The sequence below is a fragment of the Syngnathoides biaculeatus genome, chromosome 16, assembly GCF_019802595.1.
Source record: "Syngnathoides biaculeatus isolate LvHL_M chromosome 16, ASM1980259v1, whole genome shotgun sequence".
Taxonomy (NCBI): Eukaryota; Metazoa; Chordata; class Actinopteri; order Syngnathiformes; family Syngnathidae; genus Syngnathoides; species Syngnathoides biaculeatus.
Window position 1 is genome coordinate 23256419 of NC_084655.1, and position 26392 is coordinate 23282810.

General features: G+C 47.4%; 1 protein-coding gene across 1 annotated transcript in view; it reads right to left on the reverse strand.

The window, feature by feature from the left end:
* Positions 1-185: 185 nt before the first annotated feature.
* Positions 186-26392, reverse strand: part of LOC133514754 (rho GTPase-activating protein 44-like) — a 74643-nt gene continuing 48436 nt past the window's right edge. The window contains 20 exon segments of the mRNA XM_061846684.1: positions 186-1789; positions 1874-2019; positions 4007-4172; positions 4175-4503; positions 5424-5609; positions 8947-9133; positions 9291-9382; positions 9465-9578; positions 10521-10601; positions 11087-11168; positions 12733-12844; positions 12934-13061; positions 13718-13799; positions 13950-14018; positions 14102-14216; positions 14821-14897; positions 14979-15090; positions 15978-16054; positions 16217-16336; positions 16432-16471. Coding sequence (XP_061702668.1) covers positions 1287-1789; positions 1874-2019; positions 4007-4172; positions 4175-4503; positions 5424-5609; positions 8947-9133; positions 9291-9382; positions 9465-9578; positions 10521-10601; positions 11087-11168; positions 12733-12844; positions 12934-13061; positions 13718-13799; positions 13950-14018; positions 14102-14216; positions 14821-14897; positions 14979-15090; positions 15978-16054; positions 16217-16336; positions 16432-16471 — 2818 coding nt within the window. The 3' untranslated portion in view covers positions 186-1286.

Genomic DNA, 26392 nt, shown 5'->3' on the forward strand with positions numbered 1-26392 from the left:
CATATCCATCATCCATCTATCTATCTACCCATATACCCATCTCTCTCTCTCTCTCTCTCTCTCTCCTCTCTCTCTCTCTCTCTCTCTCTCTCTCTCTCTCTCTCTCTCTCTCTTCTCTCTCTCTCTCTCTCTCTCTCTCTATATATATATATATATATATCCCTCCCACCCTATCCATCCACGCATCACTCCATCCATCCATCCTTCTTATCTCTTTTTCCCAATTTGTTTACAACAGTATCATCATCATCATCACGGCTATTGCTACGGCTACAGCGATTGTACGATGTGTTGTCCGCTGTCTCGTCACCACTCACGCTTGAAAAAAATAAAAATGCGTACGTAAAAATTGAAGATTGTTACTTTCTTAGCAAGCGAGCAAACGCGTCAATTCAGGAGGTGCTGATCTCCCCTGACGGAATATTGCTAGGACGCCTCGCGGTCGGAACATCACGCTGCAGACACGTCGGGACACTTCGACGAGCGACAATTTGTGTCCGGCTCACACAAATAAACAGAGAGAGCACACGATGACCCTGACGGCGACTTCGTACGAGCGGCGTTTCTCGAACGTTTCCGGAAACGTCACACGAGGAGTCAATACGAAAGGCTGAGAACCCTCGGACAAAAGTATTGGGACGCCTGAAATGGCCGAAAATGTGGCGGTGATGTCTGTCAGAAGATGATTTTGGTGACCCGGTCTGAGTTCTTCCACGGCAAAGTCGTCCAAGTGTGTCGGACTCGAACACAACGCTAAACCTCCACTAACATTTTGATTGTCAGGGGTACCTCAAGTTGTCAATTTTCCAATAAAGCAACGATGGTAAGGCTTGGAGATTTTTTCAACAAACAGGAGGTGGGGTAAAGCCTAAACTGGTTTCCATAAAACCATTCGGACTCACAATCCCATCTCGAGGCAATTTAGAGTCTCCACTCAATGCACGTTTTTGGGGATGTGGGCGTTCACCGGAGTGCCCGGAGAAAAGCCACGGGGCCACGAGGAGGACATGCAAACTCCACACAAGGGCGGCCTGGGATTTGAAACCTGGACCTCAGAACTGTGAGGCAGACCCTTGAACCAGTCAACACTGTACGGCCACAATCGATTCGTGTATGTGCATTTGATGACTTCGAAGACCTTAGAAAATTGACGGACGCATGGCGTGACTGCGTTCCAATACTTTTGTCCATGGTGTGTCATTCTCAGGCTTCCGTGTGGAAAAAGTGTTCAAACCGACAATATTTCAGAACCGTGAATCCAGGCATGCTTTGCGTCTGCGGTCCGATTAGACCCGTCCGCCGTCCCCAGTGGACAGCGCCACAGCCAGTCTGAGCGAGGGGCGCTGTAGCCCCCCCTGTGTCTGATGTTTACCTGTAGACATACTCTCCCCCGGGGACAATCCGTCGGCGAGGCCCTGCTCCGGCGGCCGGGGCGCCGGGACCTGGACCGGGACCGGGGCCTGGCCGGAGAACCCGACTGGGACGGTGGGCGGCTGCGGCGGGGGCAGGCTGGGTCTTTGCCTGGGCTTTGGGGCGGGCCGCGACTTGGTGAGCGTCCCGGTCAGCGAGGGCGGGGACGAAAGGGAGTGGGGCGGCCCCAAGGGGGTCTGCCCCGGGGAGGACGGGGGCAGCGCTTGACCCGGACTGCACACCAGTCCGTACGGGGACGGGGTGCTCGGCGGGGTCGGGGACAGGCTGACCGGCGACGGCTGACCCGCGGAGTGGTCCGAAATTGCGCCCGACTGACAGTACGGGACCTTGGGAGGCACGGGGGCCAGTTTTTTGGAACCTGGGAACACAAATCACGTCATGTTACTCCATCGAACTCGATTCGCAATCCCCAAACGACAAGAAGAAGACAAGTGGCGCCGACCTTTGCGCAGGGCGTGCGGGCTGTGCTCTGCGGAGTGGGGGCACTGACTGCCGCTGTGCGGACTGACGCTAGGGGGCACTGTTGGACTTGCCACTTGGATGCCTTTGTGTCCAATGACGGGGGAAAGTTCTTTACTCTTCAACGAACTGCGAAAGACACAACCGTATTAATGTCAGTCTGTGCGGCTCAAAATACAAAAACAATCCTTAATATTCAAGACGTGACGTCACGTTTTCATAATGTGTTAAACACATCACATGTTCAATGGGTATCATCGTACCAGATCAGTAGTTTCATTTCTTTGAAGGGTATTGTGACAAAATACCAACGATGACAGCAGTCAAGGCTTTCTTAAATCCCTTTGACGATATTGGGTACACCTTTAAAATATCAACAATAATGGAACATTTGTTTCACCAATAAAGGTGACATTTGATGTCAAAAAAAGAAAAAACAAAAAAGAAAGTGTGAAATGAAACCGCCATTTATCTTCTTGAGTGTCTGCAATGCTCACTTCCACTGTTATGAAACCATGGGAGTCATTTATTGGAAAAAAAAAAAAAAAACTGGCCCCGGATCGGTGTGAGCGACACGAAGGATGAATTCCAGACCAAAAAGCGAGCAACCGGTCATTCCTGTCGTTCCTGCCTGGCGCCAAATTTCCGGAAGACAGAAGAAGCGACTCGTCCGGTCGTGCGTTGCCTAGTTTAGTCGCGGGAAGACCTCGGAACGGACTCGTCATCGTCGATGCGGACTGTACCCTCGTCACATGCCGCCACGCGACATCCAATTATGCTCGCCCTCACTGCGCTGTCACTTGAGTTGCGCGTCTCCGACGAGCAAGCACTCGCCGGCCGAGCCGCGAGAGGAAATTAGATCACGCGAGTCCGTTCGGACACAAACGTGATGTAACAACTCCCGCGGTTCAGTTTGGGCAAAACACAGAGGGAGTATGAGTCGAGACGTCGCTGCGTCCGACGTACTGTCAACGTGGTTTTATGAGGGGACGGGACATTTCGTTCGGTACCGCTCATGCGGGGGCGGGGCACCTTTTTACTCTTTGTTCCAAAGAGCCAAACTAAATTCATTGAAAAAAAAAAGTCCAAGAATGTCCAAACGTTTCCCTCCAAGGGCAGCATTTAGAAAACGGACAGATGCAAGGGCCACTTTGAAATTCTTTGACTTTAATGCCAACACGGGAGCTCCTCAGCTTGGTTCAACATAGTTCCACTGGCACAAAGCAGTGGAATCCAAGCACACACAAAAAAAGTTGTTCAGTTAGAAATTCTTTGACTTTAACTCAAACACGGGAGCGCCTCAACTTGGTTCAACATAGTTCCACTGGCACAAAGCAGTGGAATCCAAGCACACACAAAAAAAGTTTTTCAGTTAGAAATTCTTTGACTTTAATTCAAACACGGGAGCGCCTCAACTTGGTTCAACATAGTTCCACTGGCACAAAGCAGTGGAAACGGAGCACCAAATAATTTTTTTCAGGAGAAAGCAGAGGATAGGTTCTCCCGACAAAATTGCAAATGCTCAATTCTGATTGACAGAGGGAGGAATGGGGGTGCAGGTACAAAGTTCCACATTTATACTTCTAGCCTATATATATTTTTGGAACGATTACGGCAATTCAGATACACAACACGGTCACAAGAAGGCCCGTTATGTTAGCGCCCTGTTTGCTGTTTTTCCGGTGAGCGCCTGCTCAGTCGCGCTTCATTCTTGGGGCCTCCTTTGTCGCTGATTTTTCAGTTGAGCAAATATCATTTTCGAGCAGAGAGATCCTCACAATATTGGGCAAACCTCGTGCGTCGGGATGATGGACCATAACCCTGCAAAGTCATTACCGCTGGTGAAACATTTCGTTTTCTGCTGGTTGGCAAAATGGCGCCGCAAAGTGCGCAATAAATACATCCATATGTTGCTCGAGGGCCATATGTATTATATTTATTGTCCGGCCGGCCGAGTGTAACGTCGCCGGGTTGCCGGGCAACCCGAGCGAGAGGTTACAAAGTGCGAGGCGTCTAAGTGGAAGGGGGCGAGGAAAGCGGAAAGAAAAGCAAGCGAGCGAGTGAGGCGAGAGGACGGGCGGAGGGCGCCGCTCGCCGTCGGGTGTGTCATATTTACCTAGTCAGCCTGGGGAGTCCTCTCTCTCTGGCGCATGGACAGGCAGCCCAGGGCGGGGGCGGGGGCGCGGAGGAAGGGATGCTAGGGGGGTTGCCGAGCGACTGCTCGTGGCGGGCGAGCACCAGGGGCGTTTTGACGTAGAACGGCGATGCGTTAGCGTCGGGGGGGGGGCGTGCGACGCGTCGCCCGGCGGGCTGTGCTTGGGGAAGTGCAGGCAGCTGGGCTTGGGGTTGGAATTGATGTCGAGCGAGGAGGAGGACGAGGAAGAGGAGGAGGACGGGAGCGGGGCGGGCGGGGCGAAGCCCGACCAGCGCTGCGGGGGCGGGGGCGAGGCCGGGGGCTGCGACTCCGGACCCGGCGCCACGGGCCGGGCGCAGGGAGGGGGCTTGGGGTAGAAGTGGTGGTGGGAGCCGGCGGGGTAAGGAGGGGGCGGCCGGTCCTCCCCCGGGGGCGGGTGGGCGTGAGAGGTGTCCGGCCGATTGGGCGACACGTCTGAGCTGCAGATATTAAGAGAATAGACAGCACAAAAGACTGAACAGGGAGAAGCGCTGCAGCGAGAGGACAGGAAGCTGTGCGGATGATCGGGAAAAAGCGGGCGCTCCAAATAAAGAAGGAAACAAAAAAGAGAACAGAAAAAGCCTCGGAGGCGGGCGGTGGGGATGGCGCACTTCGCCGGGTATCGCAAAAGAAGCGCAAAGAAAGTGCAAAGGAAATTAGCCGTCCAAGTCAAAACGTTGTGTCGGGGCTGTGAGGGCGGGTCAGCAGCCGCGCCACCCGCACCAACCCGCTACCATCCGTGCCCCCCCCCCACACCAGAAACCAACGTGACCCGCTCGGCAGAACGCAACAGCGACAAATGCCATCTCGAAGTGAATCGTCATGTGATATCAGATTTTAGTGAAGCCCCCCCCCCAAAAAAAAAAAAAAAAAAAAAAGTGGGTGAAGTATCTGCGAGAGCAAAGCCACATTTGATGGAAATACAGGGGTGCCTTGACTTCCAAGTATTACCCGCCGCTTGCCACGTTCATAAAACAAAACTTCGTAAAATGACACAACTAAACTTGAAGCAAGAATTGCAACAATGATGTTTATTTACTTGAAAAATTATTTTACCATTTTCTACTTGTTGGGATCTTTGTGGCCACCAATTAGTAGTCTGACTCACATTTTAAAAAAGAAGAAGCAAGCAACGGCTTGTATTTTATAAAATCTCTACGTCGGGTCACCCGTAAGTCCAAGTACCACTGTATTTATTAGCATGCATGGAATCCAGCCACTTTCGGAACATTTGATGAAGGTGGTGAAGATGCTGATGATGACGTGTGAGGAAGGATTTGGGGGAGGGGGGGGGGTCAAAGCAGCAGCAGCGGCGGCGGCAGCAGCAGAAGCAGCGACACGAAGAGCGTCGCCGTCTTACCTGAGCCTTTCGGCGGGCGGCGGGGTGGCGGCCGGCGACGGCCCGAACTCCCCGACCTGCTCGGCGGCGACCGGCGAGTCGGTGGGCGTGGAGCAGACGCCCGGCGGGGTGGAGCAGGTCTTGCGCGCCAGCGTGGACGAGCCCTTGCGCGACACCCAGGAAGTATCCATGACCCGCACGCCCATGCTGGACACACACACAACACACACACACACACGCGCGGGACCGTGAGTTGTGATGCAGACCGACGGCGCGCGACGACGGGGACGCGGGGAGGACGTAGGGGACGGGAGGGGCGGGCCATGGTACCGTACCTTTGGATTTTCCTAATGCTGCGTTAGTAAGGCGGAACAGAGGGAAAGAAGGGGATATGATGTCAGACATGCTTCATTTTTGCACTCCTCGACGACATTTGGATGCATGCTCAGGATGCACAAATGACGTGTTATAACATATCATGGCCGGAAATTTAACAGTCCTTCGCGTCACAATGGACCTTTCCGACCTGTCAATCACTCGTACGATAATAGCCAATCAGATAGGCGCATTGTTTTAACCCCTGGCTTGACACGCCCCTCTCGCCGTGTTGTCCCACAAGCAATGCTGGTTGCCAGTAGCAGGCGCTTGGAAAAGTGAATGTTACGAAGAAAATGGTCCTCAAATGCGCTTGGGGAATTTGCAATTCTGATGAACGATATCCTGGGGCCCGGTTGATTCATTTTCCATGGCCAAAAACACAGTTGACGAAGCGTCTACGATGTGTTCAGGCTTGCGGAAGAGCGCGCGTACAACTAAATGTGAATAATATCAACAAACATAAGGCTGTATGTTCGAAGGTAAGTGAGGGAGAAGTATCTTCTCTGAGTATGAATTATTATCAGTTGAGAGCTCTCTGTAGAACTCTCTTGGACAAGTCTGACGCATTTGGCAAAAAACATACCCCGATATTATCTGGAATACACGATAGAGAATCAAACATGTTCTGTTCAATCGTCATTTTGGAAGCTTGTGGGACATGGCTAAGGGGGCGGAGCTTAAGATCTCCATCGGAAAGGTCCATTATCATGACTAACAGACTAAAATCGGTATTATTCACTTATGGGATGAATGAAAATGTCGTTAAATTGGTGCGGACAAACTGAGGAGGACGTGGGCGCGCAGATGGACGGCAGAACGGAGGCCGTTGAACCAGCTTCTGTTCATGAAGGCTTGAACGGCCCAAAAAGTTCCACGCCGCGAGACGGCCGTCTTAGCGTTGACGAGTTTGCTTCGATACAATCTGAATGCGGCTAATCCCCCCCGAATGGCCTCTGATGCCAATTCGACACCGATTTCATCTGCCGAGGAAGGCGCCCGACGCCCCGCGAAAGGCTAAATTGAACATCGCCGCATGCTGCGACCCACCCGCCGTGTGACATTATCAGCTGGAACCATATTGCACTATTTATTCACTAACCCTGGCAGAGAGACACACGCACTCTCTCTTTTAGCAGCCGTAACTCAAAATAGATAATAGCTATCTTTATACAGAATTAGATCAATGGTTCAAAATATCAAACTCAAGGCCGATTGGGCCAGATCCAGCCCACCACATTGTTTTGCTGTTGTTGTTGTTGTTGTTAGACACTAAAGAAAATAAAATGTACTTGTCACTTCAGGTTTCTTGCCATATGGATTTTGGCATTTTCTGTAACAAAACTGCAATTTTCCTCTTCAAACACTGCAGCCATTTTCTTCACCAAAGTTGCGTATTTAAAGGGAATAAAAGCGTATATTTGACAACAACAAAGAATGGTTTTAATAATCCCGACAAATTAAACTAACCGAAAAATTGCCGAGCACATAAAGCGAGGCTTTAAAATTCTAAATAAATAGATACATAACAACCTGTTCTTGCTGGTCTCTTCCAGTGTCGTCACGAGGCACTCTAAAGTTACCCCAAGGACCTTTCGATTTACTGGCTGTTACGTTTTTTTTTTTGGGGGGGGGGGGTTCTGCCTTTCTTGCACGTCAGTCTTATATGCGTAAGGTGCGTGCACACATGACAGACAACGAGGCGCTCAAAAGCAGCCACGCCACAGGAATATCTGGAGGGAATACGCAATTTGGGGGTGCACGCATCGTTAGCTTGCTAACTGCACATCACGTTTATTACGGCGGTCAGCCACTGATGCGAACGAACGCGTTCAAGTTCTTATATCGTGGGGGAGCGGGGACCAAAGCCGGTTTAGCCTTAGTCCCCCAGAAAAAAAAAAAAAAAAAAAAGAAAACTGAAACAGTGAAAACAGGTTCAGGCTACATCGGCACAATTCAGTACTACATAGTTCTGTCTTCACACAATTTTAGCAAATACCAAGAAAAACAAATTCTTTAGAAGCAAATCTTGTAAATATTTGGTCAAATACATCCAGCCATTCCCATTCAATTGTGTAAAGTCATGATCACTCAAATATGTAGATACTTATAATCGTCATTATCTGTGGCTACATTAGTAACAGTAAACAAAGTATCCAATAACAACAATAATTCTGTGATACATATAGTGCCCTGCGATTGGCTGTGTACCCCGCCTCCTGCCCGTTGACACCTGGGATAGGCTCCAGCGCTCCTGTGACCCTCATGAGGATAAGCAGTTCAGATAATGGATGATTTATATAGCGCCTCGCTAATCTCAAATGAATGCTAATTAGTGGAAATGGCAGATTCATTTGTGATGACATCCATCCGTCCATTTTCTTTGCCTCTTATCCTCACAAGGTTCGCGGGGAGTGCTGGAGCCTGTCCCAGCTGTCAACGGACAGGAGGCGGGGTACACCCTGAACTGGTCGTCAGCCAATCGCAGGGCACATGGAGACAAACAGGCGTGCTCACAATCACACCTTGGGGCAATTTAGAGTGTCCAATTAATGTTGCATGTTTTTGGGAAGGGGGAGGACTCCGGAGTGCCCACCCGGAGAAAAGCCATGCAGACGCGGGGAGAACATGCAAAAATCACACAGGCGGGTGAGGGATCCAACCCGGGACCTCACAACTGTGAGGCCAACGCTTACTAGCGTTTCCACCGTGCCGCCTTGGTCAAATTTAATGCAATGTTAAAAACATGTATGCTGATAATGAAATGTGGGGCCAATTGTGTATCAATAATAATCAGGTGAGCATACAGCGATATGATTTTCGCCCACGCTGAAAGTGATTTTTTTTTTTTTTTTTTTTTTTTTATGCCAGTTATTTTCCACCAGCTGTACGTGGTGTCGCCAGACCGTGTAGGAGGAGCCGCCTGCGAGGGGGACGCCAGAAATATTTCATGAGCGAACCAGGCAACAAGCGGCCCGCCTCGACGGGGCTGCGTTGCCATGGAGACAAGTGTCACTCATTCACGCATGCGTTCCAGCCAGACGGGTGTTGTTGAAAGTGTGTGTGTGTGTGTGTGGGGGGGGGGGGGGTAACAGGTGACAGAAGCAAGACGGTGTAAATAATACACCTCGAGTGATGCGTTTACGTGGGACGCGCAAGTCATCATTACCCGTCCTTCTTGTAGAACTCCAGCATCATGTTGTCCGTGGCAACGCTGAGAGGCCGCCGGCTCTGGTCGTGGTGCGGCTGCTTGCGTTCCGACTCCTCCACGTCGGGGGACGGCATGGAACTGTAGTTGGAGTTGTGGTTGGCGTGGACGGGGCTGCCGTAGCTGCCGGTCAGGTTGAATTCGATCTCTGGATTGATGGGATGACGACGTTGCGTTAATAGACGCATTTTGCACGCGTTGATGGAGGTGAAAATGATTTTTAAAAAAAATGAAGTTTTTATCTGGTTTGCACATTTGTGTGTGTTTTATGTGTGCGCGTCGCTGCGTTACGGGGTCCAGCTCACCTCCGGGGAAGAACCAATCGGCGTGCTGGATGATGGGCTCGATGATGCCCACGATCTGCAGCGATAGCGTGGTCATCATCTCCGTCATGTCCCTGCGAAAAAGCAGCCAAGATGGCCACCCGCTATGAAGTCTCACGCTCGGACCGCCGGCCGCCCGTGGATCCGCGTACGTACGGCTCGGTGTGCGTCCACAGCAAGTTGGGGCCCAGGACGATGGCCATGTTTCCGGGGGTCATCTTGTTGGCGTCCTGGAACTCGCTGAGCTTGGCTAAGAACTTGACCAGATATCTGAGTTGTGTTCACAGTCAAGAGGACATCTTTAGACGGGCGCTTTTGTTGCAGTTGCAGTTGATTAGCCAGGGCTTATCCGCCAAGCGCGTGCAAAACGGAAGCCGTAAAACAGCCGTTTAAATTTGACATGACATCTTTCAGTCGCTTACATTGGACGTACGCGATCACGCCGGCGTGCCATCGCGCTCGCAAATCTGCACATTGGAGCACGAAAAATGACGCGTGTAAAATTTGTACCAAAAATAGACAGTGAAAGACCTCGCTTATTTTTTGCAGTCTTGACATTAATTTACGTGTTTATTTCATAAATATTAACAGAACGAGCCTGCTCCTAAACAGTCAGTATTCACCCGGAAACAGGAAATGAAAGTTAACCGTACTGAGCGCGCGCGGGAGTGACGCCAAAAGCGCATGTTCGGAGCTGCTTCACGTACTGCGAGCGCATTTACGTCGAAAGTCGTCAACATCATGAGCCGTGTCAAAGGACGTTCAGTTACGTGCCCCCCCAAAAAAAAGACGTGAGACTCTCATCCAAATCGTCGCTCGATTCAGTCGCGGCGATGCGCATGTGCAACCGGTCGTTCACGAGATTCTGGCAGCTTGAAAAGTAGATCTTGGGGGGAAAAAAATCTGGGCACCCTTGAGTTACATTGAAAACATTTCAGATAATGTTTCAGTATCTAACTATAATAAGTATGATATTGGGATTTACTTTGAATTGATCTAAGTTCTAATATTAGACTAGTTTGTCCATTTATCTAAACGCGAACGATCATTTTCCCCCGCAACTTTATGTCTGCGGGCATGACTGGTGGACCACACCCGTAACGTTATACGTGCGGGCATGACTGACCACAATCCGTACATTTTTCAAACGCCAAATTTCATGTTTTTTGCGCAACTAAACACAACAACAACAAAAACAAGCCGGTGACTGACCTGAAGTTGTTTAAGTTGTCCGTAGGCAGTTTCTCGCACGCCGCCATTAATGCTTGCAGTCTCTTGTCCATATCTTGAATGCTGGCGGAACCGATTTGGATCAGGGAAAAAAAAAAAAAAATGGAATTTGGGAGTTTAGGGGCCCCGAACGACACCGATTGATTCCACTCTCGGCCACTCCATTAGGTACACCTGCCCAATCTGCTGCTTTTGAACAGACGAGGAATACTCGACGTCTTTTTCTTCGTCAATTTGGCATGATTTTAAACATGAATGTATGGGCAACTACACATCTGGGGAAAATTTCAATTAACTTTATGTCATCAGATTTGGTCATTTTTTTTAAACTAAAAAGGAACACTTTATGTAATATTTACTTAATGATTTTTTTTTCCTGCTGCTGTAACACCTGTATCGCGGCCTCAGGGATCAACAAAGGGATATCGTCAAATAAAAGATCCATTCAGATTCTCCAAGGTCAGATGGGTGAGGCGCAATCTCACTCGCAACGGGCGTCCCTAATAAAGAGGGTGACGACAGCGCGGGACCGGCGGCGCGCGACTCACTTGGAGGCCTGGATCCACTCGTCGTAAAGCTCGGCCGTCATCAGCGGCTCGGGGAGCTCGCGGAGGTACGATTTGAGAGCGCCTGCGGACGACAATGCACGTCGGACAAACTTCTTTGGAGCACAGAGCTTTATTTGTGCATTTAAAAAATGTAATCGGAAACTGACATGATGGAAAATGAAGTTTTGAAGTACCGTATAAATACAGTGGTGCCCAGACTTGACTATCACAAATGGACTTTCCCCATTGAATTAAATGGAAAAGCCAAATTTGACCTTGGCCCCAAAAAAGGAAAATGTAACTTTTTTTTTTTTGTTATTACCACTATACATTATTTTACTGTATAAAAGACAAACAACCACAATTTTTTTGTCATTTTACTTTTCCTTTTTATCTTATATATATACATATAGATTTTATATTTATTTTATTTTTATATATGTATATTATTAACATAGATAGATAGATAGATAGAAATACCCATCTATCTATCTATCTATCTATCTATCTATTTATATTTTTTCCCCAGTTTGTCCTTAATTGCTGAGAAAAAAATTATTTTGTCATCATTTTTATTTTTCCTTTTTATTTTTTTATACATATATTTTTATATACATATATATTTTTTATATTTATTTTTGTAGTTGTAATTATAAACATAGGTATATCTATCTATCTATCTATCTATCTATCTATCTATTATATCTATCTATCTATCTATTTATATTTTTTCCCCAGTTTGTCCTTAATTGCTGAGAAAAAAATTATTTTGTCATCATTTTTATTTTTCCTTTTTATTTTTTTATACATATATTTTTATATACATATATTTTTTATATTTATTTTTGTAGTTGTAATTTATAAACATAGGTATATCTATCTATCTATCTATCTATCTATCTATTTATATTTTTTCCCCAGTTTGTCCTTAATTGCTGAGAAAAAAATTATTTTGTCATCATTTTTATTTTTCCTTTTTATTTTTTTATACATATATTTTTATATACATATATATTTTTTATATTTATTTTTGTAGTTGTAATTATAAACATAGGTATATCTATCTATCTACTATCTATCTATCTATTATCTATCTATCTATCTATCTATCTATCTATCTATCTATCTATTATATCTATCTATCTATATTTTTCCCCAGTTTGTCCTTAATTGCTGAGAAAAAAATTATTTTGTCATCATTTTTATTTTTCCTTTTTATTTTTTTATACATATATTTTTATATACATATATATTTTTTATATTTATTTTTGTAGTTGTAATTTATAAACATAGGTATATCTATCTATCTATATCTATCTATCTATCTATCTATCTATCTATCTATCTATCTATATTTTTCCCCCAGTTTTTCCTTAATTGCTGAGAAAAAATCATTTTCATTGTCATCGTTTTTGTCACGTTTTCAATGGACAGTTTACAGAATTATTTGAACGCTGTGGAATTCATGAAGATAAAACGTTGCTTCCATTTGTGAAAATGCTTTTTTTGGGGGGGGGTGGGGGGTCTTTCGACATGTGATTAAAATACACGGGAACTGTTTTGATTTGGTGTCTCCTTTAAAAGAATGCAGAGAATTGTCCGTCGCTACGGAGACCATCTTTGGCGCGGTGGCGGGTGAAGTGAACCTGCGATGGCGTGTGGGTCGGAGGAGTACTCCTGCACATCCAGAACGCCGCAGTCCAGGGAGGCTTTCAGCTTCTTGAGTTTGGAGGCTGACGGAGCCACTCGGAAGAGGCCCTGCGCGCAGCCCACACGCACGCACACGCAAACAAACAAAAACCAGTGAAAATGTAATAAACGAAAGTTACAAACGCGTCGTGCTTTACCTCTTCTTGCATGCCGCACTCCAGCAGCATGGTGACGCACGCTTCGATGGGGAAGGCGATCTCTCTGCCGCTGATGTTCAGGTGTTCCTCCAGGGACTTGCCGAACGACGGCTTCTCCACCCACGCTTCTGCAACGCCGACCAAACGGCTGTTAGTGCAACTTTCAAGCCGCGCGGGAAATAAGCCGTCCATCCTCTCGGTTTTGCTGAAGCACAAACGGCAACAACCTTTTCGACCGGTAAAACAGGAAGGTGGCACTCAATCAAGTTCTTTATTTCATATATAAAAAGATGAAGCTTAAGACGGTAGCTCGACTGTGCTAATGCTAACACTAGCACCGTCACGCTAACAGGAATGGCAATAACACACTAGTGCAGCGCTAACAGCGCCGGACCGGTAAAAGTCACTTCCTCGGCACATGTATTCCACCGGTCTCACTCTTACCTTTTCCGCTCGATTGCCCCCCTTGCGCAAATTAGCCGCATCACCACATAAACCGCAGGGTTGAAAGCGTGTGAAAAAAGCTCGAGGCTTGTAGACCGTAAATTATGGCAATTGTGTGTCCGGCCGGGGGTGGCTTTCAACTGCAGGTGGCAAATTTCATTTGAGCAAATCTGGGCTGCTAATTTTATTAGTCGTCAAGGAGATTTTGCTTCTAGTGCAGAATGAGCAGCGGTATTCACTCACTCACACACACACACACACACGCACGCACACACACACACACACACACCACACACACACACACACACACACACACACACACAGAGAGTCTAATGCTGACCTTGGTGTGCTTTAATTTGGGGCAGGATCCTGTTTAGAATCTCCAACGATTTCCTGTGATATTCCGCCTGCGTTTCGATGAGCTGTGGAAGGATTAAAAAAACAAACAAAAAAAAAAACCCGACAACAACAACACAAATACATTATTGTTATTGTAGACGGTGCGTCAAAAGAATGCGGAATAGAATATTTCCCGAAGGAGCGCAGCCGAGGACTTACGACGACGCACTTACTGTCTGGAAGTAATTTGCATAGTCGATTTCTTTGGCCACAAAACTGTACATATCCGCAGACAGCTGATCCTGAAACATAGAGCGCAAAAAAGCGTGTCTGGATTATTTAAAGGTCTCGGGGGACGACCGCGTGGAGGCCCGATGAGTCTGACCCTGCAGATCTCCATCCGAGTGGCGGCCTCCTCCATTTCCTCTCGGAGCGACTCGGACTTGGCGCCGGGCTGAAGGGCGCTCGGGTGGCCGGACGACTTGGACGACTGCTGGTATCTGCAGGGGTTTCGTAGGGTTTCACACACGATGACGCGGATTAGACGTCAGCAATGTGCTGCTGCCTATCAGTCTAAGATGGCTGCCTTTGAATTTTGCAGCAATTGGACAGAATCCCGAGGAGTTACTGAAGCTCCTCTGAAAATGAACGCCAAGTTGGCAGACTTTGTGTCTCTTTTTGAGTTTCCCCAAACTTTTTTTTGAAGGGTCTGCTCATGATAGATGTGTAAAAAAAAAAACGTGTGAAACTATGAGCATTCTCAGAAAAAAAAAAAAAAAAAATCCACAGTGGCGTACAATTACCGTATATTCCGCACTGTAAAGCGCACCCAAGAGCCTTTAATTTTCTCAAAAGCTGACAGTGCGCCTTATAATCAGGTGCGCCTTATATATGGATCAATATCGACCCTTCTGCGTCGGCCATCTAATGGATGCATAACATAACCCCAGCCTCTACTGTAGCGTCTATTCTATGCGCCTTATAATGTGGTGCGCCTTACATATGAAAAAAGTTTTTGTATAGGCCATTCATTGAAGGTGCGGAAAATACGGTACAATCCAATTGTCACGAGAATGCCATCATCCAGTTGCGAATGCGCTTCACCTCGTGCGGGACGAGTCCATGTCCAAGACCAGTTTTGCTAAGTGCTTTCTTTGTTTCTGGATATTGGGGATGTCCACCTAATCAGGAGGAAAATGAGGCAATCGGAATTCGGAAAAATGAAGGCTAATTAATCGGCCCGTTAGGCAGCTGGCACGCACCTCGGCGAGCACGTAGAGCGGCTCGACCACGTCTCGCTCGATCTGGAACTCAAAGTCGATGAGCTCCTGGGCCAACCTCTCCTCCGTCTCGCCGCACATCTTCAGCATCTTCCTGTTTGGACAAATCCCGTATAAGTATCACGTGAACTGGAGACTGGACGATGGAGAACATCTATTTTCAAGCGAACATCCGCGTATGATGGAAAACTGACATTTCAATATCCTGTATACAAATTGTTGGGCGATTTAGCAGCTACACTCGGTGAAGGTCCGCTACTTTCAAGTGACAGCCAGACTAGTTTTCGCACACATATCTGCCATTTTTTTTTTAATGCATCCTCCATGATTTGCTATTTGCGCAGTTCTGAGGTCTCGGACCCGCCTGCGTGGAGTTTGCATGTTCTCCCCATGCCTGCGTGGGTTTCCTCCGTGTAGGCACTCCGGTTTCCTCCCACATTCCAAAAACTTGGTGTGATTGTGAATGCGGCTGTTTGTCTCAATGTGCCCTGCGATTGGCTTGCGACCAGTTCAGGGTGTACCCCGCCTCCTGCCCGTTGACAGCTGGGATAGGCTCCAGCACTCCCCGCGACCCTCGTGAGGATAAGCGTTGAAGAAAATAAATTGATGGTGCTCAGGTTGTCGAATACAAAAGTAGAAACTGAAACAATCGGCGCCACCACAACTTTAGAGAGGCCGGATAAGATGCTACATAGAGTAATAAATTGGACAACACTGACAAGCACAATACCATCATGCAGCTGCTGGTTGTCATGGAAACAAATGTTGTACTGCGCTGCCACTTGAGACAAAAGCGTCCCCCTAAACGGTGTCATTTCAGATATAGTCACACTCTTTTGTCTTTGTATAATTTGCCAGATAACACCTGGTACGGTCACATAAGATTGCGCCCTACCAATTCTGCCTAGAAACAAGCAAATAAAAATCAACAACCAAAAGCAAATCTAGCGGTGCAAAGTGAGGAAGCATCGACGGGCGTACCCCAAGAGTGAGTCGTCTCCCAACACGGCCGCGCCCTCCACCATGCATTGCGCCAGCGTGGCCAGCGGCAGCTTTTTCTGCCACACACAAACACGGGCGTCAGTTTGCAGCGCGTTCGGCAGACGAGCCGACGCACGTACGGGTGGCCGGCGCGGGGTCTGACGCGTCTCTCGCACGCGCAACCGAAAACACGACTGAAAGGTCCCCGCCGGCCTCTCGTGCGAACGCGCGGTCCTCACCGAAGGCGACTTGACGGATTTCTTCTCCACGTCGGCCCCCTGCTGACCCTGCAGGCAGGCCGTCAGCTTCTTGTGAGTGCTGTGCGTCACTTGCTTGACCAGGTCCAGACGCTTCTCCACCTGCGACACGGACACGCGCCCTTTTAGAGGCCAACGGGCGCAACCGGCTGCCGGCGCACGTTAGCATGCGCTCGCGTCGGCGTTGCGCTCCTCACCTGCAGGAGATCTTCGCTTAAGACCTCGGTTTTTTCAGCTCTAAAAACAGAAAAGGGACACATTCAACTTTGTGGAGATGAGAATGTAAAACACCGGGATAGGAAAAGTCCACACACCCCTGATCAAATAAGTAAGACCAAGATAAATCGATATTGAATATTGAACTCAAGCCCACTGAACATAGCAGTACTTTAATGGAATATTATGCAATGGCAACTTTTGGACATTTATTTATTTTAGCAATAACTGTGCCTTATTTGTTTGTACTTAAGATATTCTTCAATTTTTATTCTATTTTATTGCACCTTGCGGAGAAGCACTTATCATTTCGTTGTACGCACAGCATATAATGGCATTAAAAGCTTCTGATTTGATTTGATTTAATTGATATTTTGGTGCCAAAATATATGTAGAAAAAAAAATCGATCAAATGTGCTTGCACCAGTGTGCATATCCTCAAAAATAATTGGACCTGGCTGTGGTTAGAAGTTTAAAAAAAGACATTGCAGTAAATCTAACGTTAAATGAGAGTCGCCATTTAAAGTGCCACTGATCAATGTTCTAGTAGGCTTTTGCTTTTCTTTCAAAACAATTTTTAGTTCGCATCTCCTGAGCTCTTTCGCTGGTACTAAAGCAAAAACAAATGACTTTTTAATTATTTACACTGTTCTAACTGTTGCACTAATCTGCAGTCCACATTTCCTGAAAGGAAAAATGATTAATGATGACGTATTCTTAAAAAAAAAAAAAAGATTTAAGACTTACATGTTTCATTTGAAATGCCATTAAATCTTTGCATCTTTGGTCCGAAATATTTACTCGCCCAACCACCAATCGCGCTTGTTCTCTCGAGTGTTACAGGGAGCTGGAATCTCTCCCAGCAGACTCGAGTCTACACCCTGGACTGGTAGCCAGTCAGTCGCAGGGAACACAGAGACGGACAACATCCATCCACCCTCGCGTTGACTTTGGGAACGCAACTCGCGTGAAATCCGCCACTACAACGTCCGTGACATGAATGTCAATTTGTGATGGAAAACAAAAGCGAGCTGAATAAAAATACTGGACACTAATCCTGGAGTCGTCCCTAATTTTTTGACCAGTGGGTTGTTCGAGGTGACGCATTCATCACCGTTTCATCGTGAGCATCAAATTGCACTTGCACAACCCTTCAATGGCACACTGACCCACAAATGAGGTGGACTTCATGACTAATGCACATTACTGGGATAAGATAAGGTGACCTCTTGGAAGGAGTCAGAACCCCCGCAGCAAGCGAGCAAAAACTTACGCTGTGCTGTACTTTCCTTTCCTGTGTGTGCGAGCACTTCCTGCAATTGCGCCAAGTCGCCTTCGTCCATGGCCAACAGTCGTGTTGCAAAAGTCATTCAAAACCAGACAACTGGATGCTTCTGGTCTTTGTTCCCCACCAGAAATAATACACGTCTGGAGCAATTCATGAGAAAGTTCCTTGCAATAAATCTGTTAAAAACAGATGCTTAGAATGTATCAATTTAACACCTTTACATGAAAGTGTTTGACTTTGGTAAATTTTAATAACCAGATTATTGGAACCCCAGAGGCGGCTATCTCAAGGTTACGTAGTTGACCCCCCCCCCCAAAAAAAAGAACATAAATAATGTGTCTGTATGTTGTTAGACAATGACAAAAAAATAGATAAATACATATGTTTCCTTAATAAAAAAAATAGTAGATGTCAACGTCAAACCATCAACAACATGTTAAGCAATGTCTGGATGTATAGAAACAAACTATCAATTCATCCTTTTTTATTTGCAGTGATTGTCCTCATTGGGTCAAACTACAAAATCTGTGGTGGCAGCGGGAAATGTGTAAAAAAAAAAAAAAATATATATATATATATATATATATATATATATAATATATATATATATATATATATTATATATATATATATATCTCACAGATTGCTGTGAAAAAATAAACTAGAGAAATTTGACACATCGCGTTCCAACAGAAACTAAAAATCCTTGTGAGATTTCATTTCCATCATTTCCTACATTTGATGAAGCGTTGCAGCCCTGCACATCATAAGGAAGAAATTAACTAATTTTCATCATACAAAATGATGTATTTGAATTTAGGTTGTCAATGTGGGTCAGAATTTCTTATGGGATTTGATCTTACAGACCAGCAGAGAGTCGGCGTTTCGTCACCACGTGGAGGCGAGAGCCAAGCATCACCAACGAGCTTGATTGCGCGTACAACTACTGCAATTACAGCCTCCATCGGTGACGGTAAGACGCAAAAGCCGTGCGTGCGCCGGTTCTTGACCGGTTCTGGACCGTCTACCTCTTTGCTGCCGTTCCCCTCGGTGAAAAAGATGGACGTAATCACAAGATTCCGGGCGATACAGTACACGTTGCACCCACAAAGTTATTTTTTGCAATGATGGATAAGAACATTCCCACACATCCATCCATTTTCTTAGCCGCTTATCCTCACAAGGGTCGCCGGGAGCCTATCCCAGCTGCCAGTGGGCAGGAGGCGGGTACACCCTGAACTAGTCGCCAGCCGACCGCAGGGCACATCGGGACAAACAGCCGCACTCACAATTGCACCTAGGTGCAGTTGAGAGTGTCCAATGAATGTCGCATGTTTTTGGGGACGTGGGAGGAAACCGGAGTGCCTGGTGGAAACCCACGCAGGCACGGGGAGACCATGCAGACTCCACACAGGCTAGTGCAGGACCAAACCCGGGACCTCAGAACTGTGAGGCCAACGTTTTTCCGGCTGATCCACCGTGCCGCCTCCATTCCCACGCAGACCCGGCGAAAGTCTTAACACAAAATTGCCAGCACAGAATTGCCCAAAATGTCTCGATGAATGAAGACTTGGGGTCCAGCCAAACCTGCTTATCGAGTCATTAATTGATTAAGGGGGTGCGCGCTAAGGCGTTTGTCCGCATTAGTCTATTAAAATCCCGCGCGGAGGAGCGCAGATGGCGGATCAATGCCGCGACAGGCAAATTAGCCGCGATAATATTTACACAGGGAGCTGGAGCTGGCCTCCGCCGGCTGCCATATTTTGATAAGAAGCAGCGGCAGCAGCAGACTCGCTAAAGGCGCAGATTGCGACTCCATCCAATTTTCTTCACCTCATCAGCGCGGCCGCAGGGCCAGCACGGCCTCAAACGGTCGTCAGCAAAGCCGGAGCTGGGATTCGAACCCGTGACGCTCGCGACCTCTAACGTGCCGCCACATTTCAAGTCACTGGACGCAAACATCAAAGGATCATCTGAGCACTTGAAATGGATGCAAAAATCTGGAAAACGACGCGCGATTGTTCACATTTCATTAAAATTTGTTTGTTTTTCTTTGTCGTCGTCCCGGAGGACGGAAAAACGCTGAAGTCATCGAGGGCGAGCGCTCTGCCCCCCCGCGAGGACCACTTTGAAATCCGACCGGTTCGACAAACGGCCGCGCGCTCATCTCGTTGACGTTACGCAGGCCGGCAACTCCGACGCTGAAGACGCTCGGCCGATTAAATTCATTCTCAGCGACACGTTAAGGTGGAAAAAAAAAAAAATCATAGTAATAATGATTGAAAAAAATCAACCCCCCCCCCATAAGTAGTTTATCCAATGATCAAATCAAGAGAATATACTGTTAGATTCAAATGAATAGCGTTTTATTGACAAAAAAAAAACTATTTAGGCCAGCAGAGAGGACTTTGCTGGGTCTGACCCCCCCCCCCCCCAACAATGAGTCCTATGCTGCAAAGGGAGGAGAGGAGGCTAGTGGAGCAGAAAGATGGCCCCGGGCCTCAGCAGGGCTGCTCACGGCCCGGGGCGCCGACCTGGCATGATATCAAGAGCCCCCCCCCACCAAAAAAAAAAAAAAAAAAAAAAAAACTCCCAAGCCCAGAGACGCCTCACGGACGTCTCGTTTGGCTCCCGAGACGAGAGAGGGCCTACGCGGCCGCGGGAACAGAGAAAGCCACTTTACTGTATTTGTCCGGCAAAAGTAGGTCACGGTTCTCCGCAGGGATAATTGAGCTCTCCAGATTCCGGCACGAGATGGTGGCAGAAAACTCGACTCACTTCACAACAAGCGGCAGCGCTTTGACACTTGAACATTTTTCATTTCCGAAGAGGCTTCGAGCTGTTTTTTTTAGGACCATGACTTGGATGCTACTGTCAAACTACACATCAAACTAAAATAATGACATTTTTTTTGTATTTAATACAACCAGAAACGTTTGCCTATGTCATCTCTGCTATCTCAATGCTAATACGATGCAAAATTCCACAGACGGGCTAACAAATAACACTCATAGTCACCGTGTCGTAACCCCGTCGGCAACGGATGTTTGAACACAAACGGTCAAGCAACGCATCGACAGACATAATAGCAACACTCACGTGCATATATTTTTGCTCTTCCCAAAAAATGACCAATGCTACTTTTACAAGCATTTACCGAGGCAGTTGCGATGCTAAACGGTTTCATAAAATGCAGTAACTGCACGTTGGGACAAGATGAGTGACAACAACAGCAGCAGCGTTGTTGTAATGGTATGGCACAATTTTGATTGGGTCCACTTCAACTATCACAACTTGCAATTCATGTCCTCTATTATTTTTCAAATAACATATCAGGGAGCCAAACAATGTTAAAAATAAATGCTAAATGTGTTTCTAGGCAATCGAGCATGCAACATTTGAAGCTTCTTATTTTCTTCCTTTCAAGTACGTCAGAAAAAAAGGCAAAAACCAAACATACGCAGAGCTTTTTGTTTTGAGCACTTTTGAATGCAAAGGGCAAAATATGTATTCAAGTATGCCACTTTCTCGTCATTCAGTCAACGCTAATGCACCCTTCAACTAAATACCAATTTCGACACAACGCAAGTGATATGTTAATTCCTCACATCTTCACGAGAAAAACAAAAAAAAACAAAAAACATCTGTGCAGGTGGTTCTCGGCTGCTTTTTTCAAATCAGATTTGTTATCACCTGCTTCAAAATTGAGGACTTTTATTTTATTCTTTTTTTTAAAAGCTGTTGACAAAATTCTGTGTAAATTGCCTCCCCGCTTTCAGAATATTTTTCTCAACACCGCAGATGTGCAGAGACAAATATTTGCATCACTTAACACCGCACCGCAGAGCACAGGAATCAGTTTCTGGATGACGCATTTGGCTCCAAAATATTAAAATACATCCAAAATATTAAAATACATCCAAATAGGACAGTCGGTGCCTTGAGAGACCAGTTCGGTTCCTTCTGTGGCCACATGTGTAGAATAAATCATCTTTTCAGAAAACTTTTCATCTTTTCAGTCCACCCCCTAAAATACTACACAATAATATTCCAGTTTATAAAAACATACAGCAATGATATGATTCAATAGAATGTAAAGAATCAAAAGAATTTTTGCCACATTTTTTATTTTTTTTTGCTTCAACTCAACGGGCAATGTTGTACTCCTTGGGGTGTGTCTGTGTTCGCCACCTGGGGGCAGTATACCGCAAATGAAGAGTGAGTTATTCAAATGATGTTATCCGTCCATTTTCTTTGCCGCTTATCCTCACGAGGGTGGCGGGGAGTGCCGGAGCCTATCCCAGCTGTCAACGGGCAGGAGGCGGGGTACACCCTGAACTGGTCGCCAGCCAATCGCAGGGCACATGGAGACAAACAGCCATACTCACAATCACACCTATGGGCAATTTAGAGCGTCCAACTAATGTTGCATGTTTTTGGAATGTGGGAGGAAACCACAGTGCCCGGAGGAAACCCACGCAGGCACGGGGAGAACATGGAGACTCCACACAGGCGGGTCCGGGATTGAACCCGGGACCTCAGAACTGTGAGGCAAACGCTTGACCATCTGACCCACCGTGCCGCCTAAATGAAGTTATTGCAATCTTAATTGGTCCAGGGGTTATCGAAGCGAGGCTATTCCTGGCTCCGCTTTGCGTCGCGATGATCTCACAGCCGACAGGTCGGCGTCGACACCTGCGACGCGCGTCCGTTGGGGCTCGGCTTGAAAAGCGAGCCGAAACAAAAAAAAAAAAAATCAAAATCAAAAGCTCTGACGAGTGGCCCGTGAAGCGGCGTGCCGTGCCGTTCCTCTCGCATTGACGCTTTTCCAGTAGAACGCGGACGTTTTCTCGGCGAAAAGCGTGAAACGGCGCACACACACAATGTGTCTTTATGCTAATGTAGCATTCTAACATCTGGTCACCGAGAGGCACTAACGGCACTACAGAACCGTTACAAAGGGGGGGGGGGGGGTTCAATTTCTGAGCGGCGATGGAATCAAAAGAGCAACGTGAGCATCAGCGTCGCGTTTGCTAGCTCAGCAAAGGCCCGCTCCGCTCGTGTTAGCTGTCGGCTCCCATATGCTCCTTGAGAGGGTGACACAGTTGCGTAGCGAGAGGTCGGACGCCAGGCCAGGACAGTTTACGTAACAGCATATTGTGTGTGCTGTTAAAATGGGGCGGGGGGGGGGGGGGGGCACATGCACCGGAAGCACAAAAGCAAAAGGAGACGTCCCCATTTCATACCGAAATAATTCATTTACTTCAAAAAATGTATCACACCAGCAAGGCAAATTACATCTTCAGCTCTCACTACATCAAGAACAAATTGAATGGACCTTTCCGACCTGTCAATCACTCGTACGATAATAGCCAATCAGATTGTCTTAACCCCTGGCTTGACACGCCCCTCTCCCCACATTGTACCACAAGCAATGCTGGTTGTCAGTAGCAGGCGCTTGGAAAAGTTCATGTTACGAAGAAAATGGTCCTCAGATGCGCAATTCTGATGAAAGCTATCCTGCTAGCTCACAAGGGGCCCGCTTGAGTCATTTTCCAAAGCCGAAAACACAGTTGACCACGTGCCTACGATGGATTCAGGCTCACGGAAGAGCGCACGTACAACTAAATGTGGACAATATCAACAAACACAAGGCTGTATGTGTACATATCCTTGCGTGAAATAGTTGAGAGCCCTCTGTAGAACTCTCTTGGACAAGTCATACCGCAATATTATCTGGAATACGCGTTAGAGAATCGACCTCAAATCTGTTCAGTTGCCATTTTGGAAGCTTGTGGGACATGGGAAATGTAGCTCAGGGGTGCGGAGATTAAGATTGCCAGTCGGAAAGGTTCATTAACCTGCGTATCCACTTTTATTTATTTTTGATTTATTTTTATTAGATATGTGATTTTTCACTAATATAAAAACAATGTGCCTTGCCTCAATCAAGGTCAAAAAGTGATCCATCTCCCCCATCAGCGCAGCATTTGCCGGGTTTTCTCCAATACCTCAAGAGTTTTGCCCCCGCCCCCCCACGCGCTATTTTTGCACGCCTTCGTCTATTCCAACCGTCGGTAGCTACTTCGACACCGCAGCTAGCCGGCAAATGGCTGCCATTTTCTGACAACTGCATTGTTATGCGGCGAGCTGAACCCCAATACTAGAGGCGAGACGAGAAGAGGAGAAAGAAGGAAAGGCAGGTGAGTGAACGGGGGTGGGGGGGTGTGGAGTTGGGGGCCGCAAACAAATTACCGTCAACCTTTGCGAGTACGGGGAAGGGCCGGGGCATGTGTTAAAATGCACTTTTTGGTAAGAAGAGAAGACGATTGAGAGCTAAAGAGGGCGGCAAGAATTGGATTCCGTTCAATGGTGTCATCGCTCAGGCTCGGCTTGCAGCGGAGCAAAAAATAGCCCCGCGCGCTTTTTCAGGAAAACATCAGCCGGCGCACCTGCACCGGTCGCTGCTCGATCGCAAGACCGGCGCCGGCCGTTTAAGACGACCGCTAAGCTAACGAACGAACGACGAACAGCAAATGAACTAAAGACCCCTTAGCAATACGTACAGGAACTCGCATTATAATTGCACAGGATCGAGTACCGCAAACTAAAATTAGCAGACATTCTAACACCTTCTTCCCTCTCGCCATTAAGTACGGTAAACTGTTCATTTACAATTCCAATTATGCTGCTAATTTTGGTGTAACGTGTCTGTCGGGCCAGTTGTACATTATCCACCGTGCACTCGCTGTCACAGCCTCACCACTCAGCACGATTTGCGTATCTGTTCTTGACCGTTACTGCCCACTCATGTGCTTAAGAAGTATCTGCACCATTTGCGCAATTGACACTGCTACTCGCTTTCATCTTCTTTTCCTTCCGGCTTGTCCCGATTAGGGGTCGCCAAAGGGTGTCACCGTTTTCTATCTAAGCCTATCTCGCTCATCTTCCACTGTCCTCAAGTCCTCCCTCACAACATCCTTCCACCTTTTCTTCGGTCTTCCTCTCTCTTGCTCTTTTCCCTGGCAGCTCCATCCTCAGACTCTCTGGCCTCTGGACATGTCCAACCCATCGAAGTCTCCTCTCTCTAACCTTGTCTCCAAATCATCCAACTTTGGCTGTCCCTCTAACGAGCTCATTTCTAACCCCATCCAACCCGCTCACGCCGAGCGAGAACCTCAACATCTTCATTTCTGCCACCTCCAGTTGTACTTCCTGTCCACCGTCTCTAATCGGTACATCATGGCCGGCCTCAACACTGTTTTATAGACTTTCCCCTTCATCCTCGCGGAGACTCTTCGGTCACATAGAACACCAGACGCCTTCTGCCAACTGTTCCACCCTGCTCAAACCCGTTTCTTCACTTCCTTTACCACACTCACCATTGCTCTGTATTGTTGACCCCAAATATTTGAAGCCGTCCACCCTCGCCATCTCTTCTCCCTGGAGCTTGACTCTTCAGACACATATATTCTGTTTTACTCTGGCTAGTCTTCATTCCTCTCCTTTCCAATGTGTGCCTCCATCTTTCTAATTGTTCCTCCGCCTGCTCCCTGCTTTCACTGCAGATCACGATATCATCTGTGCACATCGCGGTCCAAGGGGATTCCAGTCTAACCTCATCTGTCAGCCTATCCATTACTACCGCAAACAGGAAGGGGCTCAGCGCGGATCCCTGATGCATTCCCACCTCCACCTTAAATATTTCTGACACACCTACGGCACTTCTCACCGCTGTTCCGCTGCCGTCATACACGTCCTGTACTATTCCGACAAATTCCTCCGCCACACCAGACTTGCGCACGCAGTACCACGGTTCCTCTCTCGGTACTCAGTACAGTACACTGCTACTCACTTTAAACCGCTTAAATTCCGTGAGGTGATTTGCACAATGATCATATCCAAGACTATTGTTCTATTGGTGATTTCAAACTTCTCTAAATGTATGTAAATGTTTTTAAAAGAGGGCACATTGTCGCCCCCCCTCAAACAAAATACAGGGTGTATCGGCATCATTTCCCCTGTGACAAATGATTCCGTGTGTTTATCTTTTTATGCCGCAAAAGTATTTTCTGCCAATCGGTCTCTGGTATACATTTTTTTTATGGTCCGACGGTTGACAATGACAAAAAGTGTTTGGTAAAAGTTGAAGCGGCGAAAGGAAGACGGCAACGAGGCAGAAGTCGGCCACGTCGTGTGTGTCCCCCCCCCCACCCCCCCCCCACCCGTGCCCTCTCACGCGTCTCGTCTCCTTTCCGCTGCGCTGCTCGAAAGCCGCCGCGCCTCCTCCAGCGTTGGACCATTGGTCAACTGCGCGGTCGCATGACTCGCAGGTCACCCCCGGCGCCGGATAGCCGCGGAGATGCTGACAGGGCGCACCTGATGAAGCCCCCCCGCCGCCGCACACCCTACGGGACCTTCAAAATCACTGATTCACCGGTCCTGAGGAGAAACACACCCCCTTAATCGTTCCATTTCGAAACAAGTAAACGACGCGTATGTCCGCCATTAAACGGCGGAACGGGTTAGTTTAGCGAGCGCGACCAGAGGTCACGCCTCCTCCAAGATGGCCGAAGCGGAGGAACGTTAAAAACAATTTACCACGCCGGCGACTCAGTTTGGAAAAGAGTTAAGAAAAGCCCCCGAACCAAACA